General features: G+C 34.4%; 2 protein-coding genes across 4 annotated transcripts in view; both read right to left on the bottom strand.

Annotated features, from left to right (window-relative positions):
• Positions 1–25,123, bottom strand: part of LOC131841544 (irregular chiasm C-roughest protein-like) — an 87,085-nt gene extending 61,962 nt beyond the window's left edge. For all 3 annotated transcript variants that reach the window (XM_059189860.1, XM_059189858.1, XM_059189861.1), the window contains exon 1: positions 24,765–25,123. The gene's annotated coding sequence lies outside the window, so the exon portion shown is untranslated. The remainder of the gene's footprint in view (positions 1–24,764) is intronic.
• Positions 7,393–10,533, bottom strand: LOC131841588 (uncharacterized). Its single transcript, XM_059189909.1, has 2 exons — positions 10,167–10,533; positions 7,393–9,914 (listed from the first exon to the last, which is right to left on the bottom strand). The coding sequence occupies exons 1-2, from the start codon at positions 10,531–10,533 to the stop codon at positions 7,393–7,395; spliced, it is 2,889 nt and encodes a 962-aa protein (XP_059045892.1).
• Positions 25,124–25,885: the final 762 nt, after the last annotated feature.

The following is a 25,885-nucleotide window of genomic DNA, read 5'->3' on the forward strand; positions in this document are numbered from 1 at the left end:
CCTTCAACCGCTTTCTGTTTTTACCCAATGGTTAACTGGTATAGAGTGTCATATGGCATTAGCCTCGCCAACGGTACATTATTTTTGATAGTGCAGTAAAGAATAAATACATAAATCAAGAAAAATAAATATGGAGTAATTGTGTGAGGGGATTTGAAATTAATTTGAGGGGTTTGTAGTCTACGTGGACATGACTAGAAGTCATGACTATAAAAAGACGTAGACTATAAAAAAAACTACACTGGCTTTTAAACTAATACGAACTAGAAATGTGAAAATGACATCTTAATAAATTAACCTGTTTAAGGAGTCAGATTTAAAAGTCTATAAAAAATTCGAAATAAAAAAAAAATACAAAAGAATAGTTGTAAAACAAGATTTAATATTAGCGGACTAAAAATAAAAAAACAAGTAAATAATTATAGTGATTATAGATAAGAGCGGGCTAAACAAGGCGTCAAACTTCTACATTGATATTTTTTTCTAAAAACCTCAATTTTTAGGGATATTGCTCAATATTTAAGGGTACTACCACACCGTCAACTGGCAACACTGGTTTCTTTACACCTGACTACTAATGATAACATAAGAACAATTTTCAAAATACAATTGCGACATATAGATATAACAGTAGTCGATACCGTAAACCTGTTGAGTACAAGTCATTGACACGTTACTTAAGCCTACAAGACCGATGTGTATTAATCTGGATTAACAGTATGCTCTCACTATTAAGGTCGACAACGATAATATGCATATAATAAAACGGTCCTACTACGAATTCACGAAGTTAGAAATAACGAGTACGTTTCAAGGTTAGAAATAATAATAGTACAGATTTTTATGTAACTAGAACGGCAAAAAATCCAATTTAATAAATTACTTAATAGATGATTTAGATCAATGAATTGTTAGATTACTCGTAAGTAACGGGCTCCTATTCTAAAATGATATATTTGAAGAAATATATATGTATATTACAAATAATAAATATATAAAAAATATCCAACAATCTAAATCTCTCTCTGTAAGATGAGACATATTACATCTTTAGATTGTTGGATCAGGGAGAAGAAGGATGAGTTCATAGTGTAAAAATAAAGGAGACGGGAATTTTTGCTTGCAATATACTATTTCAAGTTGACATCCACTCGAAACCAAAGAAATAGTAAATAAGCGTTGAATAATAAAAAGCAGACAAAATAATAATAAGAATAACCCTGAATAATTTACACAATGCCATCTACTTTGATGCAAAATAGAGCTTGTCTTATGGGTACTGCAACTGATTAAATAGTATTTATATCAGTTATAGTAAATACTTAGTTATTTTTTTTTGTAAATACAAAATAATAATAATAACCCTGAACAATTCACACAAGGCGATCTACACCTAGACCGATACAAACAATCATATTTATCGAATCAAATGTTTGCATCGTGCGACGAATTGAACCCGCGACCAATAGAAGTGTGCGAAACCATCGAGGCCATCAATAATACTATCAAATTGAATGTCTTTAAGTTATATTATTTGCAATCGAGTTACAACAGTAGCAGAAGCTGCTATAATTTGCAATTACTTCACACGGCCCGAGTTTATAGCAAACAGACATGATTATCTCATTTTATACTCACGCCAATTATTTCAATTGCGCATAAGAATTATGTTGAAATGGACATGTTAGTGATGGTCTCAAATAATTAATTCATATCTATTTACTATATAGTAGCGATCCGTCCCGGCTTTACACGGGTGAATAACAAATCTTTGAATTTCTCGGCTTATTCTAAACTATAACTTGCATTTATTATACATACAAACCGTCCTCTTGAATCACTCTATCATTGAATGAAACTGCATTTAATTCCGTTGCATAATTTGAAGGATCTAAGCATACAGACAGCGGCGGCAACTTTTAACCGTCTCAAAAAAAGATATTTCTCAATTCAGCATTTTTTATAAACTTTGTTATTTTATAACTCCGTCATTCATAAAACTGTTGATAAAAAGCTTTTATTATTTGAAAGAGAACACTTTCAGATTGGTCCCGTTCAATAACGTAGTAACGAATAAAAGAGATTTAAAATACTACCAAAAAAAAGAAGTATTTTAGGTCAGTTTTATTCGTTAAATTATTTTTATACTATGCAAAAAGAAGAAGAAATCTCGCTAGAATTACAACGACTAACACATTTCTAAATAAAAATAATAACAAAAATAATTTCTTCATGGTTGAAGCAGATGTTTTAGCTGACTCCACAGACGCTCCTGTCTTGCTGATTGCACAAACTGTTGCTAATCTAACTGCAGATACCAAAAATCGCGAATTCGTTTTTTTGTTTGTTTATAAATATAAATGTATCATGTTACGCTGTGGATGGATGTGTGGTGGACAAGGATAGACAAGATAAAGAATGAATACATTAGAGGAAGTATGAAAGTGGCACCGATGTCGGAGAAATTAAAGAGTAATCGTCTATCGTGGTATGGACATGTAATGCGTAGGAATGAAGATCATATCCTAAGGACGGTGTTACATATGAATGTGTATGGTTATAAGCGTAGAGGAAAACCGAAAAAGAGATGGATGGACTGTGTGAAAGATGATATGGTGAGAAAGGGACTAAATAACGGGATGACTGCGAACAGAGATGAATGGAAGAGAAAAACATATTACGCCGACCCCAAATAAATGGGATAAGGAAGAATCATCAATCATCAATCATCAAGATCATGTCACGCTGTGCAAACTAATACTAATACAAAATTTCAAAAATTACCCCACTTTTTTTGGAACCCTCTCAAAAATTAAGATTTTTTTTTAATTTATCATCATTATCATATATAAAATTAATTCTGTAGAGAGGAATATCAAAAATAACACCTGGTATGCCGTAATATGATCATTATATCAGTATATTGATTACTGAATCGTAGAGGCAAAATAATTGCTGTCATTATACGAAATGATTGTTTCAAAGTCTATTATAGAACATGTTTTGAGGCGTGTTCATATATCAACTAATATGGATTGAGAGATTTCATTCCATATTGAGAGGAAGAGCTTAATAAAGGTCCTTTGAAATAATATGGCGCTATTTAAAATACTAGTTATCCGCTTATCCTTTGCCTGGATTTTCAAAGTTTTGTGAGTTTTATATAATGATGTAAGCTATGTCTTATGGAAATTAATTTGAAGGGTTAGGTGATTTAGCAGACCGTCTCATTTCTGATGGTAGCCGGTTCGATGCCTCGCACGGTACAAATATTTCTTTTGATGAGTGTTACTGTTTGTATCGCTCTGGGTGTATTCTAGGTATATTATGTATGTATTTAAAAAAATGTATGTATGTATTTACATCAGTAGTCTAGTACCCATAACACCAACTCTGTTTAGCTTGGAACTAGATGGCACTGTGTGACTTCCTGAGATATTATTATTATTTAGAATGAAATGTGTACAAAAGTAATAATCTAAAGTAGGTTATACTCTACTGTAAACTCCATAAATGATATAGTGATAGATATTTAATTAATTCTATTCAATATGATACTTAATGAAGGAGATGCAGCCTAATACTCCACAATTAAGCATAATAATATTAGAAATGCGAAAGTTTGTGAGTATGGATGTTAGTTACTCTTTCACGGAAAAATAACAGAACGGTTTTTGATGAAATTTTACAGTAATATAGTTTATGCGTCAGAATAACACATAGGCTTCATTTTTTATTAATATTAACGCGTGTGAAACAGCTAGTATTCAAACAAAATCTATTCAATATGATCTTTTATAAAGGAGACGCAGGCTAGTAGTCTACAACAATCATATATACATTTGCTATTTACATTCCTCTTTATTCTCTAATCTCGTATAAAACAGCAATTTGGAGTGTATAACCTATGTACCCCACATGTGTTGCATTTTACACATCGTGTAAGAATACGAGGATAAAATAACGTGTCATGTTATACATCATTACATACAGTTGTATATTCACCCATACATTTATTTATACAAAGAATTTAATTTATAAAAATTGCAATATCTTAGTATTAATTATTTTCACATAAAGATGCGAATAGTTGATATGCTCTTCTAAAGGGAAGATAGTTTTCTCAGCTTTCTATAGCCTATAATAATAATCTCAGAACAATTCACACAGCATCTTCTACATCCAATTTAAGCTAGCTAAAGCTAGTGTTATGGGTAGTAGATAAATGATACAAAAACATATTTTTTTGTAAATACATACAAAACACCCAGACCGATACAAACAATCATACTCATGAATATAAATGTTTATGCCGTGCGAGGAATCGAACCCGCGACCATAAAAAATAAGCGGTATACTAAACCGCCAGAGCAACGCCGTCGTAATTTTTTTTTTATTACGATTTGTAAATGTAATAGTATATGATAAACCTTATAAAACGTGTGAAGATTGAAATTTTAATTGATTGCAAAATTAATTAGGTTATTAAATTAACTATTAGTAAACTGGACATGAGTATGAATATTTAAGCGATAAGGCCGCCTTTTGTACCCTATTACTTTGTTAATTTTGATGTCAATTGTGCAATGTATCTGGTGCAATAATTAGTATATAAATAAATAAAGTGGACATGTTCGTGCAATTGGACGGCCGTGTGTGTACAAGCCGTGTTTTTCTTGAAACCTCGGTGGCACCGCGTATCTATGCAAATTGCATTACAAACGCTGCCCGCTCCCATTTCGTTTTTACACCGGCATAACAACTTCGCAGCTAACAAGGCTCGGTGGAAAAATAAGCAATTTACCCTGATTGGTGGGGGCGAAAATTTCGACGTATTTCTCCTATATTGTCGAGGATTTATGGCGGATTTAGCGATATCAAAAAAAACTCAATTCCGTTTTAGGGTTCTTTGGTTAAGTAGTTGATAAGGAACCCGGGAGACTTATGTCTATCTGTATATTAAAGCTAATTTTCAAACGACTCAGAAATTTGAGTGTCTTTTTTATGTGCGTGTTTACGCAATATCGTTGGTAATTTTTAACCAAGAATTTAGTTTTAAATCTTTGATTACTTTAGTATTGTTTTTTAACTTTCGTGTTAAATATACTTTATTTTTATTATTAACCAGCTCTCAAGACGAATAATTTTATGGCAAATAAAAGAATTTACCTCTTGAAATAAAACCAGCACTTAGTTTATTAAAAATTTGAAAACCTTTGCTTACATATTAGTTTTAATTTCATAAAGATTTAAGGTTGTTTTTATAGTATTATTATTACCTATGAAATTTTCTTGTTATATTTGAATTAATTATTATCTTTACTTTGAATATTATTCTTTATAGGGGTAGACTTTGAATAAAGTCGACTCCGTGTGTACCTCTGTCTCACCCATAACGGCTAGCTTTGTAGTTAGTATTTTAGAATGGTGATATAAAGAGTGAAATTACGGTTTCCATAAACAGTCGTACCATGGGCGTAGGATGATAACGTGATATGTGTGATACATACAGACGACGGTTACAATTTATTACCGTGGACTTACTTGTTTTTCATTTACATAAAACAAATTGTTTACGCCATGTTAAATTAGTAGAGAATTGTAATGCCGTTGCATTGCGTGATATACTAGGTCGCCCCACAGAAAGCAAACAACTGTCTACGGCAGACAAGAGCTGCACTATGTAGTTAAATATAGCAACATACCTACTACTATAGGATGTTGTTGTAACATTATTGTGTTAGTGTGTCTGCAGATTTTGCCAAGCTGAAGAGGAAACGCCACTACACATCCTATGTGGTTGTAGCCCACTCATGCATAAACGAAATATCTCCTTTGGAAAGTTTGAGGAGATAAAAATAATCGCTCTTAAGAATATCCTTCAATTCTTTTCCCTGACAGGTCTAGGTAACAAATTCTGTAAAAGATCGAGCACAATAGATCTATATCGAAATATATCTAGGTCTTCTTAGATTGAGATAGATATTAGATTCTAAATATTTAGTAATGGCTTATATGTACTTGTATGCGACAATGTAATGGTTGGCAATAAATATTTCTTTTTTCTTTTTATTCTATAAATTGTCTGCTTTGTCTGTAGTCCATACTAATATTATAAATGCCTGTATATCTATCTGTTTTTGAAATTCTCACAACTAAACGGCGGGTCTTAATAATTACACAGGACAATTCACACAGCGCCATCTAACCCCAAACTATTGAGAGAGCTTCTCTTATTGGTATTCCTGAATATCTCTATATATTGATGATTACTTAATTGACAAATCAAGTTTTCAATATTTACTCGAATACGTCTCGAATTTCAATACCTTCGAGGAGGGAAACCTAACAACTGCACTTCAATGCCAAAATCTTATTAACAGCCTATAAGTAAAGGCAAAGAAACCATATAGTTCTTCAGACGCGGAGCTTTAAAGAGTTTCATATCCATACAATGCACTTTATCATCGATCAGTGTTCTCTGAAATTTTTGTATATTTTGATGTTCTGTTTTTTATAGCAATTTTTTTCAATGGTCGTGTACTACGTTTTTTCCTTTTGAAGGTCATCTGAATATATACATTTAACTTATCACTTTTAGCCAGTAAATACAGTTTTCTTCACAGACATCGTTTCATTGTTCTAATTTGCTGGCTCATCTGTCCTATTCGTGAACTGGCAGTACTAATAATACTACATGTACGGTGGCGGCGCGGGTGAAATAAATATTGTTTGATTTTGATTTAAGTGGACTGTATCTAAATAATCTGACGGGTACGTGGATTGACACGATACACTGTTAGGTTGGTGATTGAGAACTGCTTGTGAGGATGGAACACAAAGAAAGACAGTTCTGGTAAGGAAGGAGGCACAGTACCTTTGAATTGTAGGTTGCAGTGCGGCGGCTATCGGTGTCTCCAGGTCCCAGCTACTTGCTTCACAACAATGGCACAAACACAATGGTCTTAAACACACTAGAGCGATGCGGTGGATTAAAATGTTTAGTAATTATCACGAATTACAAAAAACTTGATCTTAAGCGCGATCAAGGCGGGAATTCAATGTCAACTTCGGCGTTCAATTTAACAGTGACGCGCGAGCGCGATATGTCACTTTCGATACAAGCGAATCTTCTCGCTCGCACTTAAAACAAAGGTATGTGCGGGAATAGGAGAGGATAAAGGAATTATAGAAAATTAACGTTTCGTACCACGCTAAATTATTTATTTGAACAAACTATTACTAATAATAATTATGCAATGATAAACAAAAATGTAATGTTATATGGCGCAACCATTCCCCCCCGCCTTGAAGGGACGCCTTCAAAGTAAAAATAGAAACTTAAAATAAACTAAACCTTATCCTAGAACTCGTATTAACTAAAACTAATGTCTAGGTAAGGGGCACAGATACAACCGGGCGCAAATAAGAGCCGGTTGCAGTTTTTACACGAACAACTCGAATTACGCCGTCAGAAGCCGGAAAGACCTCTTCAATAACCCCTAAAGGCCAATGAAGTGGTGGCGCGTTTTCAGTACGTACAATTACAACAGTTCCGACAGTAATCTGATTGACGGGTGTATTCCATTTTTCGCGAGATTGTAATGTGTGCAGGTACTCCGCTCTCCATCGCTTCCAGAACGTTTGCACTAATCTGTCTAATAATGCGTGGCGTGAAATCAAAGAACTGTCAGCTATTTCTGCGGCGGGCAAATATTTCAACGGAGTAAAATTTAAAATATGTGCGGGTGTTAATAATTTTGCGAAACGACAGATATAAACTACGCAGCGAAGAAGCTTGGACCAAGAAGAAAAGCGATTTGCCAGAGCGATGAAAACAGATTCTTCTGGCGGTGTACGAGTAACAAAGGAGAGTTTCTTCTCCTCAGGCGGGTCCATAACAGCAGAAGGATTGAAAGCGGTGACTGGCCATTCCGAAAAGGTGGATTTAGCCCACTGCGGGCCGTTGAACCATAGGGGGTGGTGAATTATTTGGGCAGGAGTAAGCCCTCGCGATAGACAGTCGGCTGGATTGTCCGAACCAGACACGTGATAAAAATTATGCGGTGAAAGCAGAGATTGAATTTTAGAAACTCTATTCGCGACAAAAGTATCCCACCTGTGGGGCGATGCGTGGATCCAACATAAAGCAACTGTTGAATCAGAAAATGCGTGTATTGCATTAATTGGATAGCGGTTGTTAACAGCGGTAACAATATTATTAATTAAATTAGCGAGCAAAAGCGCTGCGCAAAGTTCGAGTCGGGCCAACGACACGACCTTGCGGGGTGCAACCTTAGATTTTGCACTTATAAGATGCACAGTACTCACACCATCATTCTCGACGTGGAAGTACACAACAGCACCATAAGCCTTTTCACTAGCGTCTGCGAAGCCAATGATGTTCACCACACTGCGTTTTGTGATGTCAACATGGCGCGGTAATTTAATTTGATCTAGACTGGGGAGCTCATCCCTGAAACGTGACCATTGTCTGACGATAACTTCCGGGGGGGCGTCGTCCCAATCGCAGTTGCATAACCATAACTCTTTGACAAGAAGTTTGGCAAATAATATAACGGGTGCTACGAAACCCATTACATCCCACAATCTTGCGACACAAGATAAAATGGTGCGTTTTGTACACTTTTCAGCGGGCGTGCAAATTTTTAAACTAAATAAATCAGAGCTGGGAGACCAGCACAGACCCAGAATTTTATGCGTATCAGACACATCGAATTCTACGACTGATGAAAGTCGATGTGTTGACGGAATGGAATTTAAAACTACTTGCGAATTGCTCGTCCATTTGACAAGATCAAATTGTCCGGCCTTCATGAGTGAGATGATCTCAGCAGCTGTGACGATAGCCTCATCTTCACTATCTAGACAATATACTAAATCATCCATGTACAGACCGGTGTGAACCGCTTCCTTAGCTTTTGGGAACGATTCGCCTTCGTCGGTGGCTAACTGCTTAATAGTACGCAGTGCAAGAAACGGACTCGATTTGAGTCCAAAACAAACGCGATTAAACTGATAAACCTGGAGAGGTTCGTCAGGCGAAAATCTATACAATATGCGTTGAAATCTGCGGTCACTCTCTCTAATACGAATGCAAAGAAACATTTGCCTAATATCGGCAGAGAGAGCTACTGAAAATAATCTGAAGTTAACTATAATATCAAATAAATTGCGTTGTAAATTCTGTCCATTATAAAGAAGATCGTTGAGAGATACGGACGTGCTAGTTTTAGCGCTAGCATTGAGTACGACGCGCAATTTAGACGTGAGTTTATCTTTTCGAATAACTCCATGGTGCGGTATTATATACGAAGGAGCATTACTATCATCATTAACGGGTGCGGGTGAAATATAACTCTTATCTAAATACTCCGTAATGACGTCATCATAGGCTTGCTTGAGTTCAGGCGAAGCCTGCATTTTGCGTTCGAGACAAAAGAAACATTTCTCGGCTAATCGACGCGAGTCGCCAAGAGAATGTGCATTACCCTTGAAGGGAAGCGCGACGGTATAACGACCGTCGTCCTCGCGAGTGGTAGTGCCAGCATAAATAGCTTCACACTCCTTGTCGTCCGGGCTGAGAATCGGTGTAACATTCACCTCTTCCATTTCCCAGAATCTACATAGAACGGATTCCATCGTGGGTTCGGTAACACAACAATGCGCGGTGGTAGTGTAATTACAATTATCTAACATATTAGACACGGAAGTATCGGTATTTGATCTAGCGGGAGCTGAACCTACAATAACAAAGCCTAATACGGTCTCAATAGCATACGGCGAGACGTATGCGGGTTGACCTTTAACCTTACGGGACAATATTAAATGCGGGAAAATTGAGGCACCGATTAACATGTCAATGTTCCCAGGAGTAGCGTAACTATCATCGGCTAAAGGCAAATTTTTAAAATTTGAAAATAATGAAATATCGACACTAACAGTCGGTAAACGTTCGGTTATTTTATCTACAACTAAGGATTCCATATCAAATTTAATATTACGATTAAACCGTGAAAAGAATTTTATATGTACAGAACCCTGTGTGGCCTTTGTTGTCCCTCCTATACCTTTAATCGAAAAGGTTGTATTCTGTATACATTGCAATCCCAAGCGATTACAACAATCCCTAGTTACAAAATTACTTTGAGAAGCACTGTCCAATAATGCTCTAATATAATGTTCGTTACCGTCTCTATCGATCATTAAAACACGAGCGGTGGCTAACAATACGGTAGTAGGTACGCGAGGCATATTTTTATTAACATTGTCTGATAACGTGCATAATGCTACGTCTTCCGATGCGCGGGATACGACGGGTGTCGGCGGGGGTGAGTGCGGGGCGCGGTCCGTGCAAGGAGCCGGTCGGCCGCCGCCGCCGCCACCAACAGCGGGCTGCGTGTGCGACGAGTGCGACGATAGATCCACTACGCGTGACGTAGTCGCTGTGACCAAACTACCACTGAGTATGTTCGCGGTGGAGGTGGCATTACTATGCTCAAAGTGGAGCATAGTATGATGTTTTGAGTCACATTTGTGACATCGACTATTTGAGTTACAATTAAATACACGGTGATTTTTACTTAGACAATTAATACAGTAGGAATTAGATTTAACAAATCGGAAACGATCATTAGGCGTTAAATTTCGAAAACCTGGACATTTATATAAATGTTCATGTTGTATGTTACACAATGAGCACTTAGGCTGCGGATTAGCGGTTGTAGTATAAGAGTATGTAGATTTATGTTGCATAACTTTCGATGCCGCATCCATACGACGATCGACAACTTTCTTAGTAACTTCTTGGTTGCTTGAAGAAGTGCGTTGCAATATTTTAATGTGATCGCGCACAAATGACACTAATGTATCGAAAGATGGGATGTCGGATCCTCGTTTATCTAGTTCGAAAGCGCGGGCGGTTTCGGAATCTAATTTCTTTAACGCGGTATACAAAAATATAAAATCCGAAAGATTATTAATTTTTAAGTTATTTAACGCGGATACTGAAGTTGCGAATTTATCGAGAAATTGTTCTAAATTATTTATATTTGATGAATGAAAGGGCTTCATTTCGAATATTTGATCTAGGTATGATGATGCGAGCAGTCTCTTATCTTCATACTTACTAATTAAAGCATCTAAAATGACCTTATAATTTTCAGAACAAGGGTTTATACCGGCAAATACAGAACGAGCTTTACCTGTCAGTTTACCCATCAAATAATGTAATTTTTCCGAATCTGACAATCTAGGATTGTCATGAACTATGCTTTTGTAAGCTGTATAGAATAAAGACCAGGATCTCAGATCTCCTGAGTATTCCGGAATTGGTAGGGGGGGCAGACGAGGCCTGTCCTCATCCCTATTATGCTGATGATGTTTGACATCAGGCGGTACCTCTAGCGATCTTGCGGCTCGTTTTATACGGCAATACAAATCATCAAATGCCATGAGCGGTTGATAATTAATAACATATTTAGGATTCAATTTAGATTCTAAAGTATTTATTTTATCTAACATAGTTTCGAAATCCGAGCGTAATTTGTCAACTGTTTCGATCTCACACAAGAATGTTTCTCTTTCATATTCACTAGAAAGATTATGAGTCCTATCTGTAATACTTTGTATGCGAGAAAACATTAAATCCTTTTTAGCGAGTAACAGGGGTAACTGATTGACATCCGACATGATGAACAACCTATAAATACAAAAACTTGTTTGTACTAATAAATATATAAGAAAGCGGTGCGGTGGAGAACAGATAAATACCTACACAAGTTACGTGCGGTGCGGTGCGGTGCGGTGCGGTGCGGTGCGGTGCGGTGCAATGCGGTGCGATGCGGGCAACGAGAGCCGGCAGTACACAATGTACTTACAATTAAAATACGAAATAATAAACCACAACGTACTCGTGATAGGAATCTGTCAAATATTTATATTAAACAAAGCGATGTCTGTTTATTACAGCGTAAGCAATGTCTTGTTTATTACAGCGAACTAAATTCAAAGTCTATGCCGCTAACCTATTCAATAGTAGACCGGTAGATAGCGATAATATTAAGCTATAATATCGTATGCGTCTCAGCCTATCCTAAGGGGGCCTGAGGATATCAATATGTAGGTAGATAGACTACCTACAATGGCGCGAAAGTAATTGATAACTACGAATATAAATGCGGTGACTACAAAAATAAAGTTGTTTTACCTATAGTTAGGTTAAAACAATGCGGGAGTATTACAACAAATCGTAAATACCTACTATTACTTACGATGCGAAATTGAGTTGACACGGAATTTGATATGAATCTATCAGGTAGTTGTACCTACATGTACCTACGAGATTCTAGAAACATCGATATAACGAAATAAAGAAAATGAGGTAGTAAAATACAAATTAATTGTATGCGTTTGTACGAAATATACATAGAAATAAAATATCTAGTGTGGTTTAACCAAATAATTACAATATTCGGCTCGAAATGGACCACTAAAATAATGGCGGCGCGGGTGAAATAAATATTGTTTGATTTTGATTTAAGTGGACTGTATCTAAATAATCTGACGGGTACGTGGATTGACACGATACACTGTTAGGTTGGTGATTGAGAACTGCTTGTGAGGATGGAACACAAAGAAAGACAGTTCTGGTAAGGAAGGAGGCACAGTACCTTTGAATTGTAGGTTGCAGTGCGGCGGCTATCGGTGTCTCCAGGTCCCAGCTACTTGCTTCACAACAATGGCACAAACACAATGGTCTTAAACACACTAGAGCGATGCGGTGGATTAAAATGTTTAGTAATTATCACGAATTACAAAAAACTTGATCTTAAGCGCGATCAAGGCGGGAATTCAATGTCAACTTCGGCGTTCAATTTAACAGTGACGCGCGAGCGCGATATGTCACTTTCGATACAAGCGAATCTTCTCGCTCGCACTTAAAACAAAGGTATGTGCGGGAATAGGAGAGGATAAAGGAATTAGTGTAGTGCCAATCCTTAGAAAATTAACGTTTCGTACCACGCTAAATTATTTATTTGAACAAACTATTACTAATAATAATTATGCAATGATAAACAAAAATGTAATGTTATATGGCGCAACCATACGGACTAGTCTACTCTAATCATTATGACTGATTTAATGTTATTGTTTATGTTATTACATATATATAATATATATAAAATATTTTTTAACCCTACTAAATTAGTGCTAGTTGATACTTTGCATTTCGATTTAAAAATGTAAAGATACAACAATTTTTTAAAAGAGCATCACGCATGTTTCTTGCACGGTCTTCTTGTGATGAGACTCCTTTACGAATGAGCGGTATAAGAAAAGAAAATAACTATTCAAAAGTGTTTAAATTAAGTTTATTTGAATAAAGGATTTTCTGTTCTATGTTTGTAAAAAGTTCTGATACATTTATCGAGGTAGACTTCTTACAAAGTCGACTGTCTGCGTATCAATATCTCAATTATAATAATCTAAACCGCCAAGCAACCTGAATCGTAAGACGTGTTTCGGTTAAAAAGTGAGTAAAGAATTGCAGTTTTTAAAAATAAAATTGCCTTTTAAAATTAGTTTCCAGAGGCGTGATACAATATCAATAAACCATATAAATATAAAAATATCATCTAGTCCCAATGGACTAGATGATATTTTTATATTTATAGAGAAATCCGCGAAAAAATCTATTCCCAACTTTTTATATGCATGATCTAAAAAAACTTGTCCTTGAAACGTTAATTTGTGCCAATTAAAAGAAACACCATCCTCTACGACCTAATAGACATAATTGCACTATCGTGCAGGCGTTCAACGATCGATTAATCGGAACATTACTCGAATAATCGGTATTCTTTCCCACGGGCGTGCGGTAATCGATTTAATCGACCTGTCTCATTCACTTCACGGTATCAGGTTTGCCCTTTAATGCTTCATCAAGGTATTAGATATTTGCTATTTAAACTAAATTAGACATTGGAAATTGGAAACATTTTAATACTTATTATTACTGTACCTTTACTGAACATAATAATCATATTGCCTGGAAGATATTGTGTATGGTATAAATATTATTTTACAGTTGTATTTTTACACGTTATGAATTAAAAATATAAGGTTCTTTCAACAATCGTTTAAAAGAACAACACGCAAGTTTCTTGCTTATTCTTCTTGTGATGTGCAGCTTTCTGAATGAACTGCCGTTCATTCGGAATTCATTCACCATTAAAATAAATTGATGACTATTCAAAAGTTTAAATTAAGTTTATCTGAATAAAGGATTTTCTATTCTATTCTATTTAGCAAAAATGTTGAATAAAAATCTAAAACAAATTTTCTTATTCGACTATATATTTTATATGCTCCAAGAATTGTAGGCATGTTGCATGTTTAAGCTTCACTATATTGTTAACAGTTGACAAAGACTGACTACCCCTTTTGGTATTATAGTCGTGAAAGTATGTTAATTATAACATTAATATAAAAGTGAGATCCTATGTCGCAAATGCTCAGTCTACTTAAAAGTTGTAACACCCCTCTTTATTCCGTCGGGGGTTAGAAAAACAAAATCTGATGCTAATTAAAACCAAGGAAAGTGCCGTGCTCTCAACACGGATATTTTACTAAAATTTTGCACGGAGCAAAGGTATTTTAATCAAGATTTATAAGGTCAATTAATTTATCAGACCAATGGGCAAGTATTTTTCAATGAAAAGCTTTTGTGTCCGACGATTCATTACTTTTACTTTAGTTCACTTTCGACGAAATTCGGACGCGGCCTTAAATACTTTGGAGGATTTTTCCACTTAACTGATGTTGTTTTCTTCTTCGTATACTATGAAGAAAGTGCTTTTCGTGAAATAAATATTCTTATTCATAAAAAGATACAGAGCAATATAACGTTTTTAGATCGGCTTCAATATGTACAATCATCCACATACATAATAAGCAATACTTTCTTTCAAATGCTTTATTTTTTTAGTTTGTATAATATAATAATTTTACTAAGATTGCCTGAAATAAACTGTTTTTCCATTTTTGGCTTATTTTTGCCTCTTTCTCATGCTCATTGTTGTATGTTTATAAATATTTATATATTTGTACCTAATCTTATATATATATAAAATTCTCGTGTCATAGTTTTCGTTCCCATACTCCTCCGAAACGGCTTGACCGATTCTCATGAAATTTTGTGAGCGTATTGAGTAGGTCTGAGAATCGGCCAATATCTATTTTTCATCCCCCTAAATGTTAGGGGTAGTCCACCCCTAAATTTTTTTTATTGTTTTAAGGCAAAACAACGTTTGCTGGGACAGCTAGTAGTATATATAAATGTCTGTTTTTTCTGTGAAGAGAGTAATGAAGTGTTTACATTTCGTTTCATATTTTTTATAGGAACATACTGTCGTTATTCTCAGCCACTATTTAGCATGGATATCACGTCATCATATGACGGCTGTGATAACCACATATTTGACGGTCTCGGTGGTCTAGCGGTTTAGCACACCGCTTTATTTCTAAAGATTGCGGGTTCGATTCCTTGCACGACACAAACATTTTTGTATTCATGAGTATGATTGTTTGTATCGATTTGAGTGTTCTATGTACATTATGTATGCATTTACAAACAACAAGACTATGTATTAGTATCAGTTGTTTAGTATCCATAACATAAGTTCCACTGGGACTAGAGGACAATTCACATAGCGCCACTATGTGAATAGTCCTGAAATAAAAATAAAATATTTTGCCATTCCGGTAACTTTAGGTGTCATGCCTCTATATCTTGTAATTCCACTGCCCTATCCCATCCTTCTACTGACATAGCTCACAAAGGTATTAGAGGCTGAAATTGGTTAAACAGAAGTACCCATATAGTAACTTTGTGTAAAGTCTCCTTGTAGTAAACGATTCATTCACATACAATCTCAACTATCTCATTTCAATTATGTATTTATCTTTTATTCTTTTACAGGCCAATTCTAGCGAATCGATAAATTTTACTATTTGTTTAAAAAAGCAAGTTCAATGATTTGATGAGATGGCATCGGGCGTCACGCAATCAATCATTCCGTTGCTTAACCTTGAAAACGTTATTGTTCACTGGTTCAAAATAGTCTGTGGACTGGGTGCTTAATTGTACAACTCATAATACAAGACTGTGGCTACCGAAGCCTGACGAGATACGCTGAAGTATGTCAGGTGTCATTAAAACTTAAACTGTTTTGTCCTTTGCCTCACCTATTGAATAAACGAAAGAAAAAAAAAACATTTTTTTTTTTATAATATCGCGCCTTTTTTCTTTTTGTACTACGCTGAATCCACACAATAACTACTTTTTATCAAATGTTTTTAGTTTTTATTTCTTAGAGATTTTGGAGGCAGCGGAATTTTTATTGCTGTGTCATTGATAGACATAACATGCTTTACTATCTTTCCTAGTTATTCCTTTCGTATAGATGAACAAAATATAGTGTTACATTGCTTAGGAAATCATACAAATTAATGTACAAATACAATAATAAATAACCCAGGACAATCCACACAGCGTCATTTAGTACCTTGTTTTTCTCCTGGAGCTTGTGTAATTTGTACTAAACAACTGATATAAATACTCAAACGTTCTTTTTGGGTAAATTCATACATAATATATATATATAAAATACCTGTACCACTACAAACATTCATGAGTATGAATGTTTGTACTGTGCAAGGAATAGAACCCGCGAATATTGGAAGTAAATCGGTATGCTAAAATATATATATCTTAGTCACAATAATAGCAATGCATGAGACATCTCCTTGAGATATTAATGGTACTGTCCATATACATTCTCGTGCTTTCTATTAGACGGCCAGCTTTTTTGCAATTTTAAATATAATAACATTGATAATATTGCAATAAATAAATAACTAACCTCTCACAGCTAGTTAAATGATTATGTAATTATTATAAATCATATAATATCTGCGTGGGAATGTATTAAGAAGCAAAATTACTTAATCATAATGTGAAATGCATTTCATTCCACCTATCCCAAGAATCTACCAAGTGGAAAAAGCTAATGCATTTACATCCCATAAAAGATGGAAATACTATAAGGTATGGACAAGGTGACACTAGACTCGTTACAGACCCCAGACTCAATAAACCGGTCGTTGAAATACTAGTTCGATAAATATTAATCGGCCTAACGATACAACTCGATAGTAGCGATTTAATCATTCGCCAATTGTGGAATATCCACTATTGCATCCATTATTGCATCGAAATTGACATAAAATAATAATGTCTTTAGAAAATTTTGTAATTTTATTATGTCAATTTCATTATTATAGTCCTAATATAGCAATTTATTGAAAGCTGAAACCTCTTGAGTATAAAAACTAAGTGAGTGATAGTGTATAACATTTATTTATAATATATATAATGATTCATAGTTCCATTTTTACATAGTTCTTTTTGATAACGCATCGCCCACATAAATCTCTGATTGCCCTATAGTTGTCTGAGAGAAAATACTATTATTGAGTCCGCTACCTTTATTTTAATAAATAAATTAGTACCCGAGTAGAAAATGTTCAATATCGAAACATCTCGTAGTTTTTGACATAAAACATCACTGAATCGTCGTCAACCCAATTAAAACTACGAATGGCAGGAAAATTGTCAATTATCCTGCATTAAAATACCGGAATGACTGTACTGGTACTCGACTCGGTTTGATGAAATAATGAATTTCAACAGAAAGGAATTAATTACGCACTTACCAATGTTCAGTCATGTGCTGTAGAAGGGCAAGAGTCTCCGGAAACGAGGAGTATTTTTTATATTAATGGAATAGCAGACAAGCTGGAGACTACCAGTTCATTTGGCCTATTTGATGAAGTTTAGACATCATCGCATACGGTACATGAACAGCACTATTAGCATGTCCATCGTATCTTTCATGTATTGCCTTTCTTAGACTAAGATGTCATGACTTTAAACTATTTGCCACGCAGAAACACAATCATATTCTAGTATTGGTATTTCCGAAACGATACGATGTTCAACCTTCAAGAAAAGACGTTACTCAAAGGAGTAAGCTCCTTTATGAAGGTTTAATAAAAAAGCCGGTAAAACACTTGCAATTGTCCTGGTGTTGTGGGTGCTTATTGGACGGAGATAATTGCTTACCATCAGGTGAGCCGCAAACTCGTTTATCCCTTTGCTATATAAAAAAAAATAGCTACATACCCTGTAATTTCACTGCTATAGCACAAATAAACACTTAGAAAACAATGTGTTTGAGAGCAGACATTAGTTAGACAAAGGTACATCTGCCTCAGTGGTTTAGTGATTGAGCACGCTGTTTTATTTCCGTGGTCGCGGGTTCGATTCCTCACATACAGTGCAAACACTTGTCTTCATTAGTACGATTGTTTGTATCGGTCTGTATGTTTTCCACGAATATATATTTTTTAATAGATGATAATGGAATGGTTAAACCACCCGCGCTATTAGTATCCGCCGAGAGAGATGAGAGATCAATATGAGGTCAGGTTAGTCAACCAATCGTGGCAAATTCATCGTGACAATTTTCCAGGAGAACCGCGTGCAGATTGTCCTGACATGGTGCATTGCTAGCAATGGTGTAAAGTGTCCCCATTACTAACAATCCCTCTTCCCCTTTCTACATATATTATGTATTCACAAAAAAGTATTAAAGTATCCCATCAGTCGTCTAGTACCCATAACACAAGCTCTGCTTAGCTTGGGACTAGATGGTGCTAAGTGAATTGTCCATGGTTATTATTGTTACATTTTCAGACGTCGACGCCTTTAATCTTACTTTAGATGATTTTCGCGAATGTTATTACTTAAAACTGAATCTTCAATTGTCTTAATGGAGACAATAAAATTGTAAATTTTTATTGCATGGTTAATTAATGAGACAATTAAAATGCAGACACGAAATAATCGTAACTACATGAGTCAACCTCAATGAGCCTTTCCGTTCCATTAGTCAAATATTCGGTTGTCCGGCCGGACATTCCTTTCCAACTGAGTTCAATAAGGACAATATAATATCATCGCGACTACAATCCCAGTTAGGGCAGACAGTGAATGGTGTATAACATACAATTAAAGAAATCAAATCAAAAGTCATTTCTTAATGTAGGACATTTTAAGCGCTTATGAACGATAAGTTTTTTGTATTAATATTTCTTTACCTACTATCTAGTTCAGTATACAGGTTAAATTATAACAGTTACAAATTAAACCGAAGGGTTAATGATAAAAGAAACTTTGTATGTCAAACAAAGTTTTTAAAGTTTACTGTCGGTCGGATTCAATCTTCTAAGCTTAGAGGTCTATAGTTTACTACTCTAGGGTAGTAAACCGTAATGGGATCAAACCTATGGACCACTGACATAAATTAGGAATAAATAAACAATTCACTTTTCTATATTATTATAAATATTATTTATATTTAGAAATAGAAATAATATTTATAAAATATTTAATATAATTACTTGTATAATTAAATTAAAAATTAAATAAAGTTTTTTTTTATTTTACTCGAACAATTATTCACCGCACAAGAAGAACAAGCAAGACTTTGCTGTGCTTCTCTTTTAAACAACTTTACATCTTGTATATTGCTCTTTTAACTTCACATTCTTTAAAAGGACACACATTCTTTTTTCTAACATTTTTTAAAAGGTAACATTTTGCGTGATGTCAAACTGTTAAATAGTAAAATTTATATTACCTCGTTATATTATTGTTTGAATAGAAGTCTCACATAATGAAACATTTTACGACTCATTTATATAAATACTCCTTTGGTACCTACAAAATATTGTAAGTACGTATTTATTTGCCAAATGAATAAGGTATTTCCCAATTCCTTATTAGCTAACAAAGCTTAAAGGTACCCAATGTAAACAGAGCTCCGTCATTCAAACATTACTTTGACAAATCTAAGAATCAAGATCTCATGTTATAGCGGTAACGGTTATATTATCAACGTATATTATTGTAACAACATAGTCTATAGAATCTCGTTTGGCAACTAAATTTCGCGTGGGTGTATGTGATTGCCGTTTAAAAGAAACAGGAGACTTTATTTCAAAAGTCACAAGAGCGATTTTAAGTCGCACATAAAAAGTGGTTAAGAATTTTTATGGTGCCCCCATATAGGAATATGTTAGAATACAATCGATTATAGATTTATGAATGCTAAACATCATTATTATCCACCTAATGATTTATTGTTATATTCAAAGTAATGATTAAAATGCCACAAATACATTCGTGTTTTTAGATAAGGGTAATGAGACGTATGGGGACTGGTGTACCCATTATTAGCAAAATAAAGTAGACTAAAAATATTCTGTAACCCCTCCGATCGATCCCCTATCCAATTCAAACGGGGATCGAAATTACGACGGTCTGAGTCAAAGTTCGAACCCCTAGCGGTGCCCTCAGACAGAAGTGGTATCTGTCAGGCGAGAGTTGGGCTTCAGCCGCTCCATAAGTCCTTCCGCGGAAGTGCCATCTGCACTCGCCCCCTATCGCAGAATCCCCTATTACAGAATTAGAGTAGTTCGAAAAAAATCTTTATTCAAATAACCTTAACAAGCATTTTTGAATAGTCACATTTTGTTGATTCTACCACTTATTCGTAACGCAGACTCATCACAAGAAGAACGAGCAAACGTGTGTGTGGCTCTTTTAAATATATTGTCACATAAAGTTTGCCTGAAAACCGTACAAAGTCGACTGCGTGGAACCATCTGTTTCACCTACTTAAGCTGCTGTATAGCTTTGTAACATATGTTTTCGTTCTTTTTCTTTTGCCTGGCTTTCATCCCATTTATTTAGGGTGGACTTGTCAAACTTCGCCAGTACGTTCTGTCCCCCGTCGTCAAGGGCGTTTTTAGGTCCCTAAGTTTTTGGATCGTGTTAATAACAGAAATCCATGTGACCCTGCCGGTCTACCACGTCCTCTGGGCTGGGTTCTCATTGCAAGTACTGTTCTGGTCATTTGATCTGATGATTGTTGCATGACATAACCGTACCACCAGATAAAGTGATATCCTGTAATTTAACTACCTAATCGCACCCTATAACCCAGCCAAACCACACAGCTTACAAAGCAAATTGCTTTGCGGCTAAATAGAAATAGACGAAAACGGGTTATTTTTATAGCATAGGTAAAAACGAGCTTGCGGCTCACCTGATGGGAAGCGATTACCGCCGCCCATGAGCACCCGCAACACCAGGAGAATTGCAAGTGCTTTGCCGGCCTTTTAAGAAGGAACAAGCTCTTATCTTGAATATTTCAATATCGTATCTGTTCGGAAATACCATTGCTGGTAGGTGTTTCCACAATGTGGTTGAACATAACAAGAAGTTTTTGGAAACACGCGCGGTGAAAGACTGCCATTCATCAATATGATCGGGATACCTACCCCACTCAGACGACTTTTTACAGTCTACCTCTGGTTAAATACTCTATTATTTGTAATAGGATAGTAATATTTCATCTTACAGCAGTCGGGTAATGTAGAAAATAAAGAAAGACATAAAAAATGTCATAACCAAGCCAAGTATATTAGCATCATTTAAATGAAGGAGCGTTAATAGACAAGGGTTATTGACTTATCAGAATCTGTGAGTGAGGAAAGATGTTGCAACAGTTCCAAGAAACCGGAGGCTGTATGCTAAATTTTTTGTCACGAACAGCACGTATATTTTTTTATTATTCACAATTAGAACATTTTGTAGATAGATAGTAACTGTATCTCTATGGAACAAAGTATCTTTTTGTAAATGGTTAGAACTAAAAGGACGTTCTAATTTGAAATTTTTTTTTTACCGTACATTCTATAACTAATAATAATATAATTCTATACTATACCACGCATGTATTATACATGTAAACCTTCCTTTTGAATTACTCTATCTATTGCTGAAATTGCATTAAGATCCGTTGGGTAATTTAAAATATGTAAGCTGATAGAAAGCGAAGATGTTCACTATAGAACATTTGATATAATCAACTATATTGGTGGTCTAGCTATTTAACATATGGCCTTATTTTTGATGATCTTGGTTTCGATCCCCTGACAATACAAACATTTGTATTCATGAGTATCACTCACTAGATATATGTATTCGTTTATGGAAAATTAGAGCATTTTTTAATATATTTTAGTAACTGTCATTTTTAGTGTGTAAATGTCTTTAAAAGTATTTTTTTATATTATTCTGAAGTCCATTATTATTTTTGTGTTCAGTGAATTTGAAATTTCAGTGACAAAAATCTTTTTAGGTTTCTTTTGGTTGTATTTTTGTCATTGAAGAATGAGCCAATTTGTCATACCATTGCGCTCCCAAAGTTATCGAAATTTTATTGTTGTAGATATCTCTAACCTTTTTTTTAAATGAAACACACAATAAGTTGACTTTGCAAGAATTTTTAAAATCATTTACATTTCTTTGGACTTTATCCACAAAAAACAAACAATTATTTTGCATTACTATTGGAAACTATTTTACAATGGTTTTGGAAGAATAGGTCTCTTTACATGGAATAGATTAAAACAAAAGTCGTTCTTTAAGTATGTTTGTTCAGTAATAATGAATCTATATATATATACATTTTTTGTAGTTAGGCTCTTGTAAGTTCTGTACAAATTTTAGACAATAATCAAAATTATATATTAATTTCTTTATGCAAAATACATATATCTTACTGTCAAACATGAATGATCCACACCACAGTATTATAAACCGGTTGCATTTTCAACGGTACATAACCAAAGTGGTCGTCTCCCAACTTGACCGAACCAAAAATAAACTGAATCCAGAGAAACCAAAAAGAAATCTACACAGCTCATTGAACACCTGCCCTAATTATAATCCCTAACATCAAAACCTGTTTACAAACAAAAAAGTATACAAACATATTTCTGCGTCCACCAAACTACAACATTAGCTGTTATTGCAAGGCAATAAGGTTCAATAATAAATATATACACAGTGATATTTTGTATAGTATAACTTGAAACTTGCAGCATCTTGATCGTTTTTTTTTTTGATACTGACTACATTTTAATATCTTTTTTATTGAAAGTTTGTTCTCCTCTCATTTAAGATGATGTTTGTTTTATGTCACTGTATTACTTACGGGTATAAAAAGATGTGTAGGCGGTATTATTCCTTTTATCTATGGCACATAGATATGATAACAATAGGTGAGATGTAGAGAGGTTATTAGTACTGAGCGCTGAGCAAAATAAATAATAATTAGGACAATTCACACAGCGCAAAAGCTAAGCAGAGTTTATGTTATGAATATTAGACAACTGATATAAATACATACATACTTATTTTCTAAACATATACATAATATAATTAGATAAAACCCAGACTGATACAAGTAATCATACTAATGAATACAAACGTTTGTGCCGTGCGAAGAATCGAACCTGAAACCTTTAGAAGTAAGATGGTGTGCTAAAAAGTTAGACCACTGACTTCAAATGCTATGTATTAAAATATTGTTTCATATATCAATATGGAATGCCATAACCTCCAGCGATAACGGTATACGTTGGCGGGGCACCATTGGAGGATGACGTGATGAATATGAAGTCGCGTCAGTTAGCCAAACGTGGTGAATTCACCAGGAATTTAGTAGGAGGGTTCCTGGGCAGACCTGTTCATTTAACTGACATGGTATATTTGCTAATAATATAGCCTGTAGTTCCCATTGCTAACAATCCCCTCTCTCCAAGCATCAATGGAAATTATGGATGGAGATTAATCTTTTAAATATCTGTTGTAAATGGAATAATAAATAATCTATTAAAACACCTACTATTAATAAATGTATTAAAATAAAAAAATAATAGGAAAAAAGCAAATATTAAATTTTTAAAATATAATGTGCTAGGGTTTTAAGTGAAGCAAAAACTTTACATCTTTTTTTTACGAAAAGTGCCATTTATTTATGTTGGAGTACAGACTTATTCCTTATATTAAAATTAAAAAAAATATATTACACATATTACAATGATTATGATACTCACATATGTATATATTTATTGGTAATAGAACCTTATTAAGACTTAAAATTTTAATCTAATTTCGACCACTGCGACTACTATATTATGTACATAAATATTACGTCCAGACAATAATATTAATTATTCCACAAAGCATTTCAGAATGTAAACACAGTAAAATTAATTTATCTTTAAATAACTGTATACTAGCGCCATCTATTAGACTTTTCATACAACCCACTGCAATACGAATGCAGTGGAAATTAGTACGTAAAATGTTCATAATAATGTAAGGTATTATTGGATATTAATACATTTACAATTCTAAATATTATAAAATAAACAATGTGAGAAACGTATATTTATAATATGTATTTCTACATAAAAACCATTTTAATTTACTTTTAAAGCTACTTTATTTTCAACGGGCTACTTTATTTTATTATATGGCTTTATATGTAAACTAGCTATCTGACTTCGCATGGGTTTACATGTATTATACATACAAACTCTCTTCAATTCTATCTATTGCTGAAAACTGCATTAAAATCCTTTGCATAATTTAAAAGATAAGCGAACAAACTGCGAAGCTACTTCATTTCAAATATGTTTTCAACAATAAAAGTCATAAAAATATAATAGAAAAAATATATATATTGAATTTTCCTTACCTCATATAAATCTATTTAGATACAATAATCCAAAACAAACAATCAATTCAAAGTCACTATAAACACGTCATTAAATCCACTACACAACACAAAACGTACACACTTTATCCACAAAAAAAAAGTATTTTTTAAAAAACGAACACTCAATTTGAAAAGAGAATAAAACGTCAACGCATTCAAAAACCGAATTCGAAAAGTTAAGGCGCGAAACTCGTCCCATTCATCGTAACTCGTAAGATCGGACGTGCGTCGCGAGTAAATGTTTACCGCGCACTGTGACTGAAGTAACGCAACTGGTAACAATGCATTGAAACGAGGTATGCGTGACGCTTGATAAGCTCCGCGCATGCATCCAGATGCAACCAACAATTAGTGCATTCAATCCGAGTGCTTTTCAGGTTCTGTTGGCGAATGTTATTAGACAAAGTAGCACGATCGTACACCTGTCTTGTTTGCTTTTTTTTTGTTGTGTTGTTTTACGGCCCTGGAAATTCCCTTTCAGCCAAACAATTACATTATACACATACAAGTTAACTATTCGTTATTAAGTACTTATGGCATTGAGTATTCTTGTTTGTTATAGGTAGGGTTGCCACATTGCCAAACCCAATAGCCGGACTGACCAACTAGTTTGGCCGGACATTTGTGCAAAAAGGCCGGACACCCTACATTATTAAGCCCTTTATGTATAATATTAATATGTCAAAAAAAATCTATGTAAAATCTAAAACTTTTTTTTTATTATTACCACAAATTCATAAACTTTAATGGGATATATACAAAATCGAATACCAAATCAGTCAAAAATATATTCTAGATAAACATTTATCAACATTTTTCAATTCGTCTTAAATGGAAATTCTTTTTACAAATAAGTTTTATTTACTTGCTGTTACTTCAAAAAGCAAAACAAATTAAAACAAAAAACAATCTAAAAAAAACTACATTTCTCTTGAAGTTAAACAATAAAAATAATTATTTGTTATACAATAAAAACAATAACTAACAAAAGCCGGATATCGTTTATTTTGGCCGGACATGCAATCAAAAAGCCTAACTATGTCCGGCTTTGTCCGGACGCCTTGCAATGGTAACTATACTAACTAACTATGACGTATTGG

The sequence above is a fragment of the Achroia grisella genome, unplaced genomic scaffold (assembly GCF_030625045.1).
Source record: "Achroia grisella isolate CSIRO2021 unplaced genomic scaffold, CSIRO_AGI_Agris_v1 utg1847, whole genome shotgun sequence".
Classification (NCBI taxonomy): Eukaryota; Metazoa; Arthropoda; class Insecta; order Lepidoptera; family Pyralidae; genus Achroia; species Achroia grisella.